Genomic DNA, 19,688 nt, shown 5'->3' on the forward strand with positions numbered 1-19,688 from the left:
TCTCCACTTCTCTTTGACCAGGCACATAGATTCTATATGCCTTAGAAATTTCACTGTAGCCCATAAATGTTCCTTTCTTCCCAAAAGCATCCAATTTGCTTCTTTTTTCTTTCGGCACATGAAAATATACGGGGCTACCAAAAATTCTAAAGCGAGAAACATCAGGTTTCTTACTAGTGAAAACTTCTTCGGGAGTTTTAGAGTCCAACACTTGATGAGGGCATCTATTTTGAACGTACACGGCAGTGTTGGCAGCTTTGGCCCATAAGAACTTTGGAAGGTTTTGATCATGAAGCATGGCACGAGTGGCTTCTATGATAGAACAATTCTTCCTTTCAACAACACCATTTTGCTCAAGAGTATATGTGGTAGTAGTCTCCCTCTTAATGCCAGCTTCTCTACAATAGTTATTGAACTCATTTGATTCATATTCGGTTCCATTATCGGTCCTCAATATTTTGATCTTCTTCCCGGTTGTTGCCTCTGTTAAAGTTGTTTCCTCTGCTTTGGCTTCGGCCTTGACTTTGTGCTGCTTGATTCTGATTTCCTTTGCCTCTACCTCGAGAATTGTCTGCTGATGATTTACTAGTGCTGGCCTCTATGAGAAAAACATCTTCACCAACTTTCTTCTTCTTCCCAAAGGTTTTATCATGTTGAGTCAACATTTCACAAAGCTCATCAAACTTTAGTTTCTCTAATTTCCCAGTTAATTGTAGAGTCTCCAAAAAATGCGTGTAGGAAGAAGGAAGTACAACAATTACAATTGTTACCATAAAACTATCATCTATTGCTGGAAAACCAACATTAATGATTTCCTGCCTAATATTCTTAAGTCGTGAGATATATTCAAGAACATCACCTCCTTCAGTCAATTTTTGTTGTAATAATTTTAATTGTAGATCAACTTTCTTTGATTCAGGCTGAGTATCAAAGAGGTCTTTAAAAGTTTTCAAAGCAGACCATGCATCTATAGCATTTTCTATATGGACATACATTTCATCATTCATAGAAGATTTAATAAGAGTTAAGGCTTTAGCATTCTTGACTTCCAATTTTGCTAGTGCAGCTGCATCTGTGGGTTTATTCGGCTTAACATCTCCATCACATATACCCTGCCATAATTCATTGTAAATGAGAGTGCTTTCGATGAGACGGTGCCATGTTTTATAAGATTTTGTGCCTTCAAGTTTGTCGGAATCAGAAAACAAATTAATCAACTTAGACATTGTAGCGTTGAAGTGTCGCACCAAGAATCAGAACAGAAATGACAAGATAGTCAACACAACACACCACACAAAAACACGATCTATCAGGGCTTGGCCTTGACCCTCGTATAGTCGTTTGAAGCAGGAGAAAAATGACTGAGCTTTGCACTTGGCTCTAGTCAATTTCTCAAAAATTACAAGGTAACTTTCAAAATTTGACTTTTACAATGATGCTCTTGCAAAACTTGGTAAAAAAAAGTTACCCCCCCCAAAGCAAAATTACTTTGAGTTACAATGTGATGATCCCAATTGAAAAATAAAAAAGAACTTCTTGAAAACAAATTACCCAACACACCTTATCTCTCCAATTTACAAATTACAAATAAAACTCCTGAATGCTCCAAAAAACAAATCACCTTATTATTCTACAAATATTACAAGACCCTTATTACTCCAATAATAAAACATTACATAAAATTATGTATATTTGGATCAAAAATTCGTTGTAGCTGTATTGAAAAAATCCACAATTGATCGCCCACAAAAGAGGCCCTTCCTAAGACTGGCAACCGGTTTCATCCCTTTTCTTGCTTTCTTTAGCCAATCGTAGTGCCAAGGTTCCGTTTAGCAGAGAGATTAAAAAACTTTACAACTTGCACTCAGAAGTATTCAGGTCTGGCGAATAACAAGACCGTTTCTATTACTCTGCTGGCAAAGCTCTGGCAGTTGTGCTTGCAACAAGAAAAAACAAAGCAGCTCAACAAGCCTGCGGATTCTGTCCATAGATCAGTTACCATTCCGATCATGAAATACGTACCCAAGCGCTATACCCTGCTTTTGGCTTCAACAACCCTATTTAAAAACAAAACGCACATAAAACCAACGCAGCCGTTCACACCGGTCCTTGCAGAATGCATCAACTAGATTTTACAATACGTATTGTTCCATAACTGTTCAACAATAGAAACCGCCATCGCTCAGGTCGTTCAGGCCATAGAAACGCTTGCCCTCAATCGCCACCGCCTTTGGGACTCCATTTTGCCCTGTTTCTTTCTTTGCTCCACCATAGACATCTCTGCACCTGGAGGTTTTTGGTAATATGAATAATACGCAAAAGAACAGTGCACGTTTGATTATGATATATTTGTTTGCACGTTTTAACGTGCCAGAGGTTGGATTTTGGCTGGAATTAGAGCTCAGAGTCTTAGTTCAGAACGATTTTGATGGCTTGAATCTTGAAGCATAGGAACCAGAGTTATAATGGCGGAATCGAAGGATACTCATCCGGTCTTCGATGTTCCAGCAAAGCGTATGAAACCAGAAGACAAAGATGAAAGCAAGAACGGTTGTGCTGCAAAAACAATAGAGGAAAATAGGCCTCTGTCCTGCGCTAAGGCCAGAGGGGGCGGGGAGTTACAGGGAGGATGTATTTCGCCTGTTATAAGGGGGTGTTTTTCCGAAGCTCGAGTCAAGTCGCATGGGACTGATACTAATTTGTAATATTTCAACAATCCTATGTGGCCTGGAGAGACACATTCGCTGAAGGTGGAGAAGATATTATTTAAGGGCAGGTCACAATATCAAGATTTGATGGTATTTCAGTCAGTAACATATGGGAAAGTACTTGTGCAGGATGGGGTAATTCGGTTGACAAGCCGTCGAATATGGCACTAAAATAATAGAAATTCAATACAACGATTTTGATAATAATTTAAAAAATTGATTTTCAGATTTCCAAAATCTAAAATCAATAAAATAACAAAATTTCTTTTCTTTTCAACAAAAACATTCGCTGAACAATTCAATGGAGTTTTCCAAAAACTTGACAAATTTCATACCAAACATTCGCTGAACAATTCAATGGAGTTTTCCAAAAACTTGTAGAGCTGGAATCTCCTCCTCACATCCACAGCAACATTACTGAAGCTCTGATACCACAATAATGGCAGAAGTGTCCTCAGACACGTAATTTTATTAATCAAAAAAAATAATTACATAATTTTATTTTGCAAGAGTTTACACCCAAACATCCAAACACTCTTGCAATGAGCTATTTATAAGATCCATGTCCAACTACCTCTAATTATGGATCACTTATTAAATAACAAGTGTCCATTTACAATAAATGCTATTCAAACCAACTAGCTAACAAATCTCTTAAAATAGAGCCTAAGATACGACACATTTGGAGAGTCATATCTAGTTACAACAAAATACTAATTCTAAATAATTAAACATTCTAGAATAATAATTATTAATTTAATATCTTAAATTAATAATTATTTTATTCTAAAATCGTCATCAGCAGATAGTTCTCGAGGCAAAGGCAGAGGAAATTAGAATCAAGCAGCACAAAGTCGAGGTCGAAGCCAAAGCAGAGGAAACAACTTTAATAGAGGCAACAGTTCAGGAAGGAATAATTTTCAAGGTAGAGGAAACAACCAAGGAAGAGGCAATTTTCAAGGACAAGGAAACAATAATCAAGGTAGAGGACAATCTCAACATAGAAGTCAAAGCAGAGGCAGAGGACAATCTTCAGGAAGAGGAAGAGACTTAAGTCAAATTGTGTGTCGAAGATGTAACAAAGTTGGCCATTATGCTGAAGATTGTCGAACTTCACTTAATAAAATTCCCAAGTTTCAGCAGCATTCAGTGCAATTTGCAAATGATCAAGATGATGATAACTCAGAATATGTTTTTACTTCCTCGCCAACATCACAACTTTCATCCCATCTTAGAAGTGACTATGAAGATGCCTGGATCTTGGATTCAGGGGCAACTCAGCACATGACTTGTCGACGTGATTTTTTTTGGAATTTTCAAGATTGCCAACTTAATTCCATTTTTCTTGCTGATGATACAAAACATACTCCTTATGGAAAAGGAGCAGTTAAAGTTTTTCTCCCTGGCATTGGAGAAAAAATGATTTCCAATGTATGGTATGTACCAAGTTTTAAGAAAAATTTGCTCTCTTTAGTCACGATTCGACAAGCAGGACATCAGGTGATTATGGAAGATGGTTTAGTCAAGATTAATTCAGTCAAACAGAACTTGAAAATAGTCATGACAGGTTATGAAGATGGAAAACTGTTACGGATGAAAGGGACAATTATTCCAAGGCATTCGGATTTTGCAGGGACAGTGAATACAGGGATTTCACCTATAAGACTATGGCATGTAAGATATGGACATTTAAATTTTGAGAGTCTTTCTCAATTGCAGAAACAAGGAATGGTTAAAGGACTTCCCACATTCAAAAGGGAAAATGCAAAATGTGAAGCTTGCATTTATGGCAAACAAAGTCGAGAAAGTTTTCCAACAAGTTCATGGCGTGCAAACAGCGGCTACAACTAGTTCACAGTGATGTTTGTGGTCCACTACAAACTTCATTTGGTGGTTGCAAATATTTCTTACTATTCATTGATGATTTCAGCAGAATGACTTGGGTTTACTTCTTGAAGAACAAGTCAGAAGCATTTGATAAGTTTAAAATTTTTCGCCAACTTGTTGAAAATGAAGTCAAAGAAAAGATAGGTACTCTCAGGACAGATAATGGGGGAGAATTCACTTCAAATGAATTCAAAACTTATTGCAGTGAAAATGGCATAAGACGACATCTTACTAATGTTTACACTCCACAGCAAAATGGAGTAGTCGAAAGAATGAATCACACCTTGTTAGGAATGGCAAGATCCATGTTAACTTTCAAGAGGTTAAGTCCAACATATTGGGCAGAAGCAATACATACAGCTGTCTACTTAAGAAACAGATCTCCAACTGCTTCTTTAGATGGAATCACACCTTATGAAGCTTGGTTTGGTTTCAAACCTCGAGTTAAACATCTTAGAGTTTTTGGATTAGTATGTTATGCCTTAGTTCCAAAAGAAAAACGAACTAAGCTTGACTCAAGAAGTTTAAAATGCACCATGATTGGCTATTTTGATGAGAAGAAAGAGTATCGTCTTTTGACCGATGGAAAATTCATTGTGAGCAAGGATGTCATTTTTGATGAAACAGAGAGTAAGAGTGCTGAAGAAATTGAAAATCTTCTTCAAAAGTTAGAAACTAAGGGAAGTAAACGAAATGGAAAAATGCAAAGTCAACCAACTTCACCAAATTGGTATGAACTTGATTTTCCTTCCTCTGACGATGAGTCATCCAGTCCATCTACATCAACAACATCATCTGGGTCTTCTAGCAGTTCATCCGCATCTCCAAGCAGCAGCAGTTCTTCTAATAGTGATTCTCCAGACTCTTCACCTGGACGAAGAACATCAGTTTATATTAATCCTCTTTACAATGATGGAGACTTTACAGAAGCGCAAACAATTGAACACCAACTACCGAAATGGGCAGTTCAACTTTTGAAAGATGTAAAACCTGATGAGCAGAATAAAACAGGCACCAGAAGGGCACATAGAAGTGAAGGCAATTTTGCCTTGTTAGCAAATGATTTTACTAAACCTTCCACGTACAAAGAAGCAGTAAAACATAAAGAATGGCAACAGGCTATGGTTGAAGAATATCAAGCAGTAATTGATAACAACACTTGGAAACTTGTTGATTGTCCACAAAATGTTAAACCCATAGGATGCAAATGGGTTTACAGAATTAAGTATAATCAAAAGGGAGAACTTGAAAAGTATAAAGCACGACTTGTCGCAAAAGGTTTTGTACAGCAAGAAGGCATTGATTATGAGGAAACTTTTGCTCCTACAGCTAAATGGAACACCATCCGATTAACACTTGCATTGGCCGCTCAGAAAGGATGGAAAGTTCATCAAATGGATGTGAAAAGTGCTTTTCTCAACGGGGATTTACAGGAAGAAGTGTATATGACCCAACCGCCAGGTTTTGAAATTGAAGGACAAGAACATAAAGTCTGCAAATTGATCAAGGCTTTATATGGATTAAAACAAGCTCCCCGAGCTTGGTATGCAAAGATGGATGAATACCTTAAGAAAGTTGGTTTTCAACGAAGTGAATCTGATGATACTTTGTATGTACGACAACAGGGAAAATATCTGGTAATTCTTGTTATGTATGTAGATGATTTGATCATTACTGGCAACCATGATGATCATATTGCACAGGTGAAAAAGGAGTTACATGCAGGTTTTAAGATGACAGATTTGGGATTACTTCACTACTATCTTGGAGTTGAAGTCTTTCAAAGTCCACATCATATTTTTATTAGAATATTCCTATTTAGTATTTAATACTCAGCCTTTTAGATGTTGCTATTTTTTCTTTTAAGCAGTTTCTTAGATGAAACTGAGTGTTTCCATATTCTACATAGAAACTTGATGTTTCTATTATTGTAAATATCTCTGTATTATCATTGAGCTGTTTGCTCATTCTGAATGAATTTCATTCAACATTCTTTTATGGTATCAGAGGGAGGTTAAGAGATTTCTTGAACAGTTATTCTCTCTGCATCTTAATCTCTTGAGTCCTTTCTAAGGTCGAGCCCTCTGTAAGCCAGGTAGCCTTCACTTAGTCTTAGCCTCGGCTTTGCTCGCTGTGATAAAAGCTTACAGTCGTCCATCTCGATACAGAAATGGATTCTTCTCCTGCATGATCATTTTTCTGAGGAATTAACTTTGTGGTGGTGACCGTTTCGTGGGAGAGGGATTTTTTTTTGCTAGTCAGTTGCTCGGAATCGTGAAAGTCATTTTGGCTTTCCGGCTTGGAATCGTGAATCGAATCCGGCTATTTTCTTCGGCAAAGGTGACCCAGGTGTTTCTTTTCATTCAAATCTCATTTGTTTTGAAAATCGGAGTCGTGTAATTATTCTGGATTGGTGATCAAGCTGGTCTGAAAATACGCTCTGCGTGTTATGGGCAGCAGTCTATTTGTTTTTTGAACCCCTATCACCTCATCGTGGCTCTTGTATTTTCTATTGGTCTCATCGTGATACGTCACTTTGCCATTGAAGACCGATAATTAAGCAGCAGCGTTAGAGGCTCGAACTTGTGGTTTGAAGTTGTGGAAGGGTTATATTTCGAACCTGTGGATACACCTCGGACCTGTGGAACTATACCACGGAACTGTGGAAACCGAAAAAAAAAAATCGTAGCTGAGACGTGAACCGGAAAGCTGAGACGTGAAGCACGTGAACCGGAAAGCTAAGACGTGAACCGAAAAAAAATAAAAATCGTAGCTGAGACGTGAAGCCTTGACGGCATTCGACGGCTCACGTGGGTCCACTTTGTTAAATCTACGTATTTGTTTTATCAATCAACGGTCTTGTTTGCCGGCAGTTTTTCCCAATCAGCGGATTTTTTTCCATCGTGATCATGACAGCCTCCATTACAACTCAGAATTGAAGGAAAAATCACCTGTTGTAGCTCGGATTGTGGTGCAGCTCCACGGACTTGAGCATTCCTGTGACACCTGTTTATAGTTCGGACATTGCAGCAGTATACACTTGTGGTAGACTTGCATTCTCAGACCTGTGCTTACCTTAGGACAAAACTCAGATCTGGACAGAGAAAGGAACCTCAAACTTTACCTTATGATTTGGACCTGTCACATTTATTAAAGCTCTGTCCTGTGTTATTTGCCTAACTAAAAGAAGGGTACAGCTACAGCAGTATTGCTATTTTTTTAGACTGGGGAGATATATTTTTGCTGGGTAAATATTTTTTCTAGCAGAACAAAGTCTGTTTTGATTTACACCAGGATAAACAGGCAGCTACATTTTTTTTGTGTCAGACTTCTGTATTTTCTTTGGGAAAATGGCCACGCTCACCAATCTGATGTTAGAAGGAAATCAACGCTTTAATGGCAGCAACTATAACATTTGGAAACAAAGAATGTTGACCATTTTTGAATACAGGCGTCTTGATCAGCTCATTTTGGGCAAAGAGCTTCGTCCCGGTACAGCTGGGACCGATCAAGATAAATTTGATGATCGAAATCGAGAGGCTGTTATGCTTCTCAAGCTCTCTGTCGCTGATGATCAGTTACCACAGATTCCTTCTGGCAAGACAGCTGCCGAAATCTGGCAACAGTTGAAAGAACTGCACGAGACATCTGACAAAAGCAGAGCTTTTTTTCTCAAAAATCAGTTGTTCTCCATCATGATGGACGAGCATATGTCTTTACAGGAACATCTCAACAAAATTAAAGACATTCGAGATCAGCTCGAAGCCATTGGTCGGACCATGGAGGAAGAAGATATGGTAGTCATTACTTTGAAAAGTCTACCGAAATCTTATGAACACTTCATCGAAACACTCAACATTACCACCACAAATGTTGATCTGAAGTTTCCAGAATTATGTACCAAACTTCTGCAGCAGGATCGGTGGAAACAACAGTTTGGTAGTAGTGCTTCATCAGTGTCCTCGGAAAATGCATTTGCTGCAAAATATCAGTCCTCTCAGTCCTTTCAGCAGAAAGGCTCTTCTCAGCCTTTTGATCCTGCTAGGAAGAAAAGTGTGCAGTGTAATTACTGTCATAGGTTCGGTCACATGAAGAAAGATTGCCGACAGAGGATTGCTTCTGAACAGAAGAAACAGGGAGGGCCACATCAGACAGCAAATGTTGCAGAGCATTCCGAGCAGACAGAGTCTGCCTTTTATGCCTTTATGGCTAAAAGGTCCTCAGATCATGTTCCTTCCTCTGCATGGTACATTGATTCTGGTGCATCACGCCATTTTTCTCACAGGCGTGACTGGTTTATTGACTTCTCACCTTTCAGTGATTCTGTGGTATTTGGCGGAGGTGAGAAGTACACAGTAGCTGGCAGAGGAACAGTTCAAATTCAGTCTGGTGGACGCACACTCATATTTCTGAATGTATACTATGTTCCTAGTATGGAAATTAATTTGCTATCTGTCAGCCAGATTATGAGGAATTCTCCTCAGCTTGATGTTGTGTTTAGTGCACACAAGTGCTCCATCATTGACAGGGAGACCAGTCTAACAGTTGCTGTTGGCCTAGAGGACCATGGTCTATACAGGCTACTTGATACCGGTGACTCTCCAGAAGTGGCTCTAGCAGCACGTGTCTCTCCCATCAGCACTCTATGGCATCAGCGATATGGGCATCTAAATATGCAGTATCTCTCTCAGCTCTCTCGGAAGGGACTTGTGTCAGGATTACCTGATATTCAGACTCAGCAGTTGGGGGTATGCAGCGCCTGTCAAGCGGGAAAGCAACATCGGTCTTCATTCAAAAATGGAGAATCTTGGCGCGCATCTAAGGTACTTCAGTTAATTCATGCTGATATTTGTGGTCCTATGAATACAGCTTCTATCACTGCTTGCAAATATTTTTTACTTATTGTAGATGATTTCAGTAGAAAGATGTGGGTGTATTTTCTAAAAAATAAATCTGATGCTCTTAGTACCTTTCAGAAGTTCAAAACCTTAGTTGAAAAAGAATCTGGTTGTAATATCATGACCCTTAGGACCGACAATGGGGGGGAATTTTGTTCCTCAGCTTTTGCCAACTTCTGTGATATTCATGGCATCAAACGTCAATTAACCACACCTTACACTCCCCAGCAGAACAGTGTTGTCGAGCGTCGCAACCGCACGGTTGTTGAAATGGCTCATTCCATGTTACAACACAGGAGTGTTCCAAACAGATTCTGGGCTGAAGCAGTATTTACTGCTGTTTACCAAGCAGTATTTACTGCTGTTTACCTTCTTAACCGATCACCCACTCAGGCTGTTACAGGGAAGACTCCTGAAGAGGTTTGGTCTGGCCGTAAGCCTAAGATCAGTCATCTCAAAGTATTTGGCTCAGTTGCATATGTTTGGATTCCAGCTGCTAAGCGCTCTAAATTGGACTCCAAAAGCCAGAAACTCATGATGACAGGGTACAGTGATCATCATAAAGCCTATAGGCTGATAGATATAGCCACTGGTCGTCTTAGCTTCAGTCGGGATGTAGTATTTGATGAAGACAGAGGATTCTTTCAGTCTTCTTCTTCTGAGCAGTGTTCTGAGGATCAGCCTCACAGTGTTCGTCTTCCGGTCGGTCCACCTGATGGGAGGGATGATGTAGCATCAGTATTTGATACTACTCTATCTGAGCCTCCTCCAGAAAATAACCCTCCTCTTGCGGCCCCTATTGCTCTTGAGTCTTCTCCATCTACTCCTGATATTGGTTCTTCTACTCTTCGGCCTAAATGGTGGGCTAAAACCATTGGTGATCTCCGGGATGATGAGCTCCTTGAAGGTAGAACTTCTAGACATAAGAACAGACAACAGTCTACAGTCAATTTTGCTCTTATGGCTAACCTGCACAGTATTTTTGAGCCTCAAACCTATTCAGAGGCTAAGGGTACATCTGAGTGGGAACAGGCTATGGAAGCCGAATTCCAGAGTCTTCAGAAGAATCACACATGGACACTTTCTGATCTTCCTGCAGAAAAAAAACCCATAGGCTGCAAATGGGTGTATAAAGTGAAATACAAAGCTGATGGAACCATAGACAAGTATAAAGCTCGGCTTGTGGCTCGAGGGTTCTCACAGAAGGAAGGCATCGACTATGAGGAGACTTTTGCTCCTACAGCCAAGATGAGCACCATAAGGCTTGTCCTTGCCCTAGCAGCTCAGTTCAATTGGAAAGTTCATCAGATGGATGTAAAAAGTGCTTTCCTAAATGGTGATCTCCAAGAAGAAGTCTACATGACGCAGCCTCCAGGATTCAAGGTTGCTGGTCAAGAACAGAAAGTGTGTCGGTTAGCTAAAGCAATCTATGGATTGAAACAAGCTCCTCGGGCTTGGTACATGAAAATTGATCAGTACCTGACAGATCAGGGTTTTCAGCGGAGCCCTTCTGATGCAAACCTGTACATCAAGCATACTGGTGATGATATCTTGTTTGTGGTTGTCTATGTAGATGATCTTATCATTACTGGCAGCTCTGCACATTTGATCCATGGGATCAAACAAGATTTATGCAGAACTTTTGAGATGACAGACTTGGGACTTCTTCATTACTGTCTGGGGGTTGAAGTTTGGCAGACTGAAAATCAGATCTTTCTCTCTCAGTCCAAGTATGCCAAAAATCTTGTGGACAGATTCAGAATGCAGGATTGCAAACCGGCCACGACTCCTATGGAACCAGGGCTCAAACTTTCAGCTCAGTCATCCTCTCCCCTTGTGGATGAAACTTTATTCAGGCAATTAGTGGGCAGTCTCATCTATCTTACTGCTACCAGACCTGACATCAGTTTTGCAGTAAGCTACATTTCTCGCTTCATGTCCGCTCCTAAAGCTGATCATTGGCAACCAGCGAAGCGTGTGCTACGATATGTGCGTGGCACTTCTGATTATGGCCTCCTATACACTCGAAGTTCCAATCCTATTCTCAGTGGTTACACTGATTCTGACTGGGCCGGTTCAGTTGATGACCGTAAATCTACAGCTGGGTATGTGTTTAATCTAGGATCCGGTGCTGTTACTTGGACTAGTAAGAAGCAACAGGCAGTGGCTCTCTCCTCAACAGAAGCCGAGTATCGGGGAGCAGTTAAGGCATCCTGTGAGGCAGTTTGGCTTCGCCGTATGCTGGCAGATATGCATGTTTCTCAGACAGGGCCTACTTCTTTGTTTTGTGATAATCAGGGAGTGCTCAAACTTGCCAAGAATCCAGTCTTTCATGAACGAACAAAGCATGTGGAAACTCATTGCCACTACATTCGCCAGCTTGTTGAAGACGGCTCAGTTCAGTTGCAATATGTTCCCACAACAGAGCAGCCCGCCGACATCTTCACCAAGCCTCTTGGTCCTGATAAATTTGTAAAATTCAGAGGGTCTATTGGTGTTGTAAATAGACTGAGTATTAAGGGAGGGTATTAGAATATTCCTATTTAGTATTTAATACTCAGCCTTTTAGATGTTGCTATTTTTTCTTTTAAGCAGTTTCTTAGATGAAACTGAGTGTTTCCATATTCTACATAGAAACCTGATGTTTCTATTATTGTAAATATCTCTGTATTATCATTGAGCTGTTTGCTCATTCTGAATGAATTTCATTCAACATTCTTTTAATTTTCATTTCTCAGAGTAAGTATGCAGCAGAGGTTCTTCAGCGATTTGGCATGCAGGATTGCAAGCCCATTCTCACCCCCATGGAGCAAAACTTGAAACTTTCAAAATTTGAAGGGGGGGAAAGGTGGACAGTACAACTTACAAACAATTGATTGGCAGCGTGATTTATTTGACAAATACTCGTCCTGATCTATCTTATGCAATCAGTATTCTTTCACGTTTTATGCAGGAACCACGAGACAACAACTGGAATGCAGCCAAAAGAGTTCTTCGATATATCCAAGGAACAAAAGATTTTGGTCTTCTTTACACAAAGACTAAAAATTTTGTACTTTGTGGATATTCCGATGTTGACTTTGCTGGAAGTATTGATGATCGGGCATCAACATCAGGTTATTTAATGAACATGGGGTCAGCAGCAGTATCTTGGAGTTGTAAGAAACAAGCTACAGTGGCCACTTCTTTAGCAGAAGCAGAGTACATTTCAGCATGGGAAGCAGCATGTGAAATTGTTTGGTTGCGCCAAATTTTGCAGGACTTGGGCATTTCTCAGACAGAAGCTACATCATTATTCATTGACAGCCAGTCAGCCATCAAACTTGCCAAGAACCCAGTTTTTCATTCAAAGACAAAGCATGTGGACACCAAGTATCATCATATCAAATCTCTCATTGCCAAAGATGTCCTCAAGCCAGTTTATTGTCCTTCTGAAGATCAGATCTCCGACATTTTCACGAAACCGCTTGGCAGAATAAAATTTACTAAGTTCATGGATGAACTTGGTATTTGTTGTAATGTATCTTTGGATCATACGGGGGAATGTTAGATGATCCAAAAATACAATCTTATCATAGGTTATACTAGCATTTGCACCAAATGTTGCAAAAGAAACGCCGTAAGGCATAAATTGAGGAGTAATACACATATTAGATATAGGTGCAGAGTCTCTATCATCTCATGTTGGCAGAAGCAGTAAAAATGATTTCAATTATTGAGAAGTAAATCAGTCATCTAATCCAATCTAGCACAAAATTAACACTCATGGCATCCATCAACATCATGGATTGGTTAAATTTGCAGGTATGGATCCTCCCATATTTTGCTATTTCTTGCTATTTCATGACCCTTCACAGTTTAAAAAATTGATATTTTCTGGACGTTGTAATATTAGCAGCCAATCAAATTTGAAATGAATTAATACAATCAAACAGAATATGTAGCCCACATTCTGTCCAAATACGATTTGCAGGCTCTGGATTCATAAACCAAAGAAATTTGCAGGGCCAAAGGAGGCTCTTTGAAAATGCTTCGATTGACTTTGTATGAATGTTGATATTCATTTGTTATTGTATTAAAAATGGCTGATTCGAACATGTGATTTAATGTACATTTTGCTGAATTTAACAATAGTATTGGCTTATTAGATTCTGTTTGGAACAACTTAGCAAATGAAACTGAAAATTTTGGGAGTTTTATATGCCATTTATGCTTTTTATTTATCTTTGTTCTGCTTGTGCATTGCAAGTATTAGATCAAACTCTTTAAAGTCTGTAGGTGATATAGAAGTTATCTCTATTCCACGTTTCTTGGCTGCATTCTTCATCTTGGGATTTGCAGGATCGCCTTTCAAATAATTTCAACATATTAATACGTGATACCTATTTACTGCAGTATAATAGACAAAAATTTAAAATACCAATTCAATTAGCCTTGACCCATGATAAGCTGGAACCTACTTCATGGTAGTCAATAGTTCTAGCAGAGTCAATTTTGAATGCTGATGTCAATCCCCTTTTCTGCACAACATCACGAAATACAGCCTCTGCAGTGAGACTCCGACAAATGTTGCCTTCCAAGAACAAGAATAAAAAGAGGCAAAGAAAGTATGGGAGGAAGATACTTAAGGCATCTCATAAGGGAGATAGAAGTATTTGTTGGGGAAGGGCAAGACGTTGTAAGATATTCTTGAGTTGGTGGGTAGCAAGTGTAATTCCTACGTCAATGAGTCTGATATTCTTCAGTTGGTGGGTAGCCACTATAATTCCTATGTCAGTGAGTCTAATATTCTTGAGTTGGTGAATAGCTAGTGTAATTCCTACGTCAGTCAGTTCTTGGCCTGGCCTTGATGCCTATGGATAGCCCTGGTGAGATCTGTGTATTGTTGTTCTGGAAGTGGAAAACGTCCACTTCCACACGGGAAAGCACGCGGGGGAGAGGAGTGATTGAATCCCCTTGTAATCTCCCAAGGAAGCCTAAACCTGAGCATATAAGTACTTTGAGTTGTTTTTTTCCAGAACAAAGAAGATTATGTAATTGTTTCATTTTGCATGGAAAGCACGCGGGGGAGAGGAGTGATTGAATCCCCTTGTAATCTCCCAAGGAAGCCTAAACCTGAGCATATAAGTACTTTGAGTTGTTTTTTTCCAGAACAAAGAAGATTATGTAATTGTTTCTTTGCAAAATGAAAAGAAGACACTGTAATTGTTTCTTGTAAAATTTTGTGATATGCAGAGGGAATGGTTTACAAGGAAAGAATAGAATGCTAAGAAATCTGCAGTGGACTTATTAAAAAAAAAACATTATTTTCCTCTTTCATTAAAAATATTGTATTTGAATTATGATGAAAGAAAGGGAAAATCTTTCTGTCAAGAAATCTATATTTTCTAGAAAAGTCAAGGGAGGGTTTGATGTATTCGAAAGAAAATACTAATACACTATAAGACAGAATTAATGAGTTTTCTGTTGACTAATCTGTTATTGTAAGTAGTCTGAACAGTGACACTGATACAGGCTAGTTCAATTATAATAGACCAGAGTCCATCCGTGGAGCAGTCTTCGTTTCTGAAATATACAAATATACCCGGCACCTCAGTCGGAGGATGCAGCCCCTCACATCATGTTTCTTCTTGAAACGCTCAAAAGGGTAGAAGAAAATTTCTATGTCCTAACCGGACGCTCGCTGGTATTCAGGCATTACTAAAATTTGCTCTCTGCAATCATTGGGTGCATTATATGACTGTAAAAATCTCCAGTGCCAGTTTATTATGATTTGTTCTAATAGAAACATAGATGAGAAATTGGGTCAGGGTTTTTAATAATATAGAAGCTACGAAAAACCTAGCTCCTTTAGTTGAATTGAATAGAACTACAAAAATTTAGTTCGCTCAAGTCAGGCATGATACAGAGAATTATGCTTGGCTTCAGGCTTTGGATCTTTAGTGTACAATATACTATAAGCTTCTACAATTGGATGGCTGACAATAATGGTAGACGTTATACCGAACTCACTCGTTGAATCATTGGATGGATGGTACTCACCAAGGCAAACAAAGAGAACTCCAAAAGGCTTGAAGGTTGCAGATGAATCAGACGCCATGGACCTCAATGCTTCTCTTCGTCCTCCTGGTGCTCCTCTTCGTCCTCCTGGTCTCCTGCAAGTTCGGATTAAACCTCCAAACTTTTGGCCTGAAATGAGATGATAAGTTGTGCTAAAAATGGGTGAATGTCATACATTTGTTTTATAACTATAAATTCTGCTTCATCATTACAGAACCCACCCTTCAAATATTGGCATTTGCTTGTTGGAATATAGAGACATTCATGGAGTCGCAAGAGCAGAGCCAAAAGCCTCATGTCGCAATCTTCCCTGGGTTTGGGTCAGGCCATCACATCCCACTGCTCGAGCTTGCAAAGCGGCTGACTGTGTACCATGGCTTTTCTGTCACCTTCTTCACTGCCGAATGGATGGACGGCTCTCCTCACCACACCTTGCCATCTTCGTCAAGGGACATGATCCGCTTCATAGAGCTCCCTGATGTTCAGATCGAAGGGGATCGAGGCGCCTCAGATTGCTGTCCTCTCTCATCCATCCACAGACGCTTGGCCTCTCTTCGCTGACGCTTGGTTTCTAAAAAGGTTGATGATCTAATGGCTGGAGTTTATTCCATCGTCTAACAATCGATCTAAGGGCCCATAACGAGACACCGCGGCACGGAGGGGAGTTCCTCTCAGAGGGAACGCCTTACGGCGTAATTAGTTTAATTCACTGGGGAAAAAGAAATGAAAATCACGCCTCTGCATAAATTGTGCAATTAATTGTCTTATTCATTCATCCAAAGTACAGTTAATTGTATTATTCATTCATCCAAAGTACTGTTAGTAGACTTTAATCTGAGTGGTTGAGAAGAGGAGTTGTCCTCCCCACTCCAATTAAATTTTTACGAGTTTTTAATGAATATATTGTTACAATAATTTTAAGTACAAATAAGTTTTTAATGAATATATGGGATCGTTTTGAGCCTTTTTATTACTCAATCTTATACAGGGTATTAATCAATCTTATACAGGGTAGTTTAAAAAAGACCACAATTTTAATTTGAAAATAATGGAAATTTCGGCATTTTGATAAAAATTTACTGAATTTTTTGAAAATCTGCGATAGCTTTAAGATTTTGGGTGTTTTAAGGTTTTTAATGCTACTAAATCCATTTTCACCTTAAAAAAAGTGATTCCAAAACTCCAGCAATCAAATTTTTTGAAAATTTGAAAATTTCATCACAAGATTCCAGAAATTTACATTACAGTCAGGGCAAAACTGTTGCCTCGTAGACAACGCCAATCTTATAGACAGAAGAATTTAAGATTTACTGTCAGTACCATCCTTTGAAAGTTGCCCAAAATTTTGCCATAACACATATTTCTCTGTAAGAAGGAATTACAATGTTATGATTTTGATTTTGCACTGGCAAAGCTCAGGGTTTGAATCTTATATGAAAACAAATGATATCATTTTGATTCTAAAACAAGGTAAGAGTATGCATTCAAGCAAACAATTTCCTGTAACATGATTTTGATTTTAAGCTGCAATGCTTGGGATTTAAGTGTCTCCGTGGTTGTGTGACCTAATGAACTTTCCCAATCAATCCCTCCACCAAAAAGGAGGTGAACGGTAAAATCCTATCAGCTGGACTCTAAATAGAGTGCAAACTCTTCCAGTACAAGGGCTTCTGGAGCTATGCTATAAATTCAAAATGAAAACAAATGATATCATTTTGATTCTAAAACAAGGTAAGAGTATGCATTCAAGCAAACAATTTCCTGTAACATGATTTTGATTTTAAGCTGCAATGCTTGGGATTTAAGTGTCTCCGTGGTTGTGTGACCTAATGAACTTTCCCAATCAATCCCTCCACCAAAAAGGAGGTGAACGGTAAAATCCTATCAGCTGGACTCTAAATAGAGTGCAAACTCTTCTAGTACAAGGGCTTCTGGAGCTATGCTATAAATTCAAAATTTAAAATCAATACCTGTGAAAACAATAAGATCTGGCTGCTCTGCTTTAATCATCCTCTTGACAAAAGCAGTAGTATTGAGGTCTGAACATGTGGAAACTTGACTGGGAAACACGTCCAAGCATTTCGTGCTTTGACCGTCTGCATAATGCATGTCTGCCACCTGCCAAAAAAACCCAAAGGAATTCATATCCCAAATTCAGACTGCAATTCATACGTCAAAGAAAGAGAGCGAGATACGAAATGTTACAGCATTTCTGTTTGAACACCTATTAAACAATAAAAAGGAATGTGTAAACATTTCAGAATGGTTGCAACAACAACATGGCATAGCAGTAGGTATACCTGCAAAATTTTGAACTGCCCATTAGTGTTCTTAAACCGGAGAGGGGGCAAGGGCACTGATTTGGCTGTGGCTGTTGAAAACACCCAGGTAGCTGTAGTGGAAAGAATAAGAATAAAGAATAAGAAAGCTTTCGCCAACAGAGAACGAGAATGCCGAGGAGCCATGAAATGAGTGACCACAAAGTAGAGCGATCAAGTGAAGAACTGGTGTGAACTGGTGTGAATATTCGGCTGACTGTGTACCATGGCTTTTCTGTCACCTTCTTCACCGCCGAATGGATGGACGGCTCTCCTCACCACACCCTGCCATCTTCGTCAAGGGACATGATCCGCTTCATAGAGCTCCCTGATGTTCAGATCGAAGGGGATCGAGGCGCCTCAGATTGCTGTCCTCTCTCATCCATCCACAGACGCTTGGCCTCTCTTCGCTGACGCTTGGTTTCTAAAAAGGCCGATGATCTAATGGTTGGAGTTTATTCCATCGTCTAACAATCGATCTAAGGGCCCATAACGAGACACCGCGGCACGGAGGGGAGTTCCTCTCAGAGGAAACGCCTTACGGCGTAAAAATTAGAATAAAATAATTATTAATTTAAGATATTAAATTAATAATTATTATTCTAGAATGTTTAATTATTTAGAATTAGTATTTTGTTGTAACTAGATACGACTCTCCAAATGTGTCGTATCTTAGGCTCTATTTTAGGAGATTTGTTAGCTAGTTGGTTTGAATAGCATTTATTGTAAATGGACACTTGTTATTTAATAAGTGATCCATAATTAGAGGTAGTTAGGACATGGAGCTTATAAATATCTCATTGCAAGAGTGTTTGGATGTTCGGGTGTAAACTCTTGCAAAATAAAATTATGTAATTATTTTTTTTGATTAATAAAATTACGTGTCTGAGGACACTTCTGCCGTTACCGGTTTGATTTTCGACCAAAGCTTTGAAAGAACAAAACCATGAGAATACTTCGTCCTTCTTCTTTAAGAAATATATCCAAGTTTTGCGAGTGAAATCATCCATAAAGTTAGCATAATATAAATATCCTCCCAACGATTTCACGAGCATCATACTAGATAGATCATAATGAACCAATTGAAATATGTCGGTAGTCTTGCTATCACTAGAGGGGAATGGTCCCCTTGTATGCTTTCCTTTGGCACACCCCTAACAAACACCTTCATGTTCTACTTTAAATTTGGGCATACCTGTCACCATCTTCCTCACATCGGGTAGAGCCTTATAATGTAGATGAGCAAACCTCCGGTGCCATAATTCGGATTGAAGTGATGTGTCGCAAGACATAGCTCCCAATGGACTTCCTCCAACTTGATATAGGCTATCAACCCTGAATCCAAGTGTAAATTCATCTTTGAAATTTTTATTCCACACACGTACCTTTCCATTGATGAATGCCACCTTGAATCCTTTGTCCTCCATTCCCTAGATAGATACCAGGTTCTTCTTTAGATCAAGTACATATAGTACTTCTTGTAGATGAATGGTGTTACCTTGATTCAATTGAAGAGTAACATTCCCAACTCCCTTCACGGGATAGGTGGCATTGTCTCCAAGGATAATTTCCAAATTTGTATCCTTTTCAATCAAATTTGAAAGAGCTTCCTTATACCCAATGAAGTGCCTTGAGGCACCACTATCAATCAACCAATTTCCCAAGGTGTCCAGAGGAGAGGCAGTAGAGAGGGCAGATATAAGATAAAATTCTTTTTGCTTGTTATCAACAACATTAGATTCATCATACCTGGAGTTTCTTCATCTTTTGGGAGGGCGACCATTTCCATGTTGAGTAGCGGGAGCATTCCTTTTTCC

At 39.2% G+C, this 19,688-nt stretch overlaps 2 protein-coding genes across 5 annotated transcripts in view; both read right to left on the reverse strand.

Moving 5' to 3' along the window:
* LOC149185239 (putative plastid-lipid-associated protein 4, chloroplastic) overlaps positions 1-19,688 on the reverse strand; it is a 169,532-nt gene that overhangs the window by 16,065 nt on the left and 133,779 nt on the right. The window contains exon 9 of one of the 4 annotated variants that reach the window (XR_016257826.1): positions 3,044-3,133. The exons of the other annotated variants lie outside the window; for them this stretch is intronic. The gene's annotated coding sequence lies outside the window, so the exon portion shown is untranslated. The remainder of the gene's footprint in view (positions 1-3,043; positions 3,134-19,688) is intronic. 4 annotated transcript variants of the gene reach the window in all.
* LOC149185240 (putative inactive purple acid phosphatase 29) lies at positions 17,489-18,323 on the reverse strand. Its single transcript, XM_089419059.1, has 2 exons — positions 17,854-18,323; positions 17,489-17,671 (listed from the first exon to the last, which is right to left on the reverse strand). The coding sequence occupies exons 1-2, from the start codon at positions 18,016-18,018 to the stop codon at positions 17,504-17,506; spliced, it is 333 nt and encodes a 110-aa protein (XP_089275185.1). The 5' UTR covers positions 18,019-18,323; the 3' UTR covers positions 17,489-17,503.

Source organism: Pinus tabuliformis, chromosome 3_2 (genome assembly GCF_031772625.1).
Source record: "Pinus tabuliformis cultivar Carrire ecotype Pingquan chromosome 3_2, CPIR1, whole genome shotgun sequence".
Taxonomy (NCBI): domain Eukaryota; kingdom Viridiplantae; phylum Streptophyta; class Pinopsida; order Pinales; family Pinaceae; genus Pinus; species Pinus tabuliformis.

Excerpts from the sequence above, each read along its gene's own strand:
- LOC149185240 (XM_089419059.1), bottom strand. The coding sequence starts at position 18,018 with ATGGCTCCTCGGCATTCTCGTTCTCTGTTGGCGAAAGCTTTCTTATTC. Across the intron at positions 17,672-17,853 it reads GGCAGTTCAAAATTTTGCAG|GTGGCAGACATGCATTATGC; the intron begins GTATACCTACTG and ends TTTTTTTGGCAG.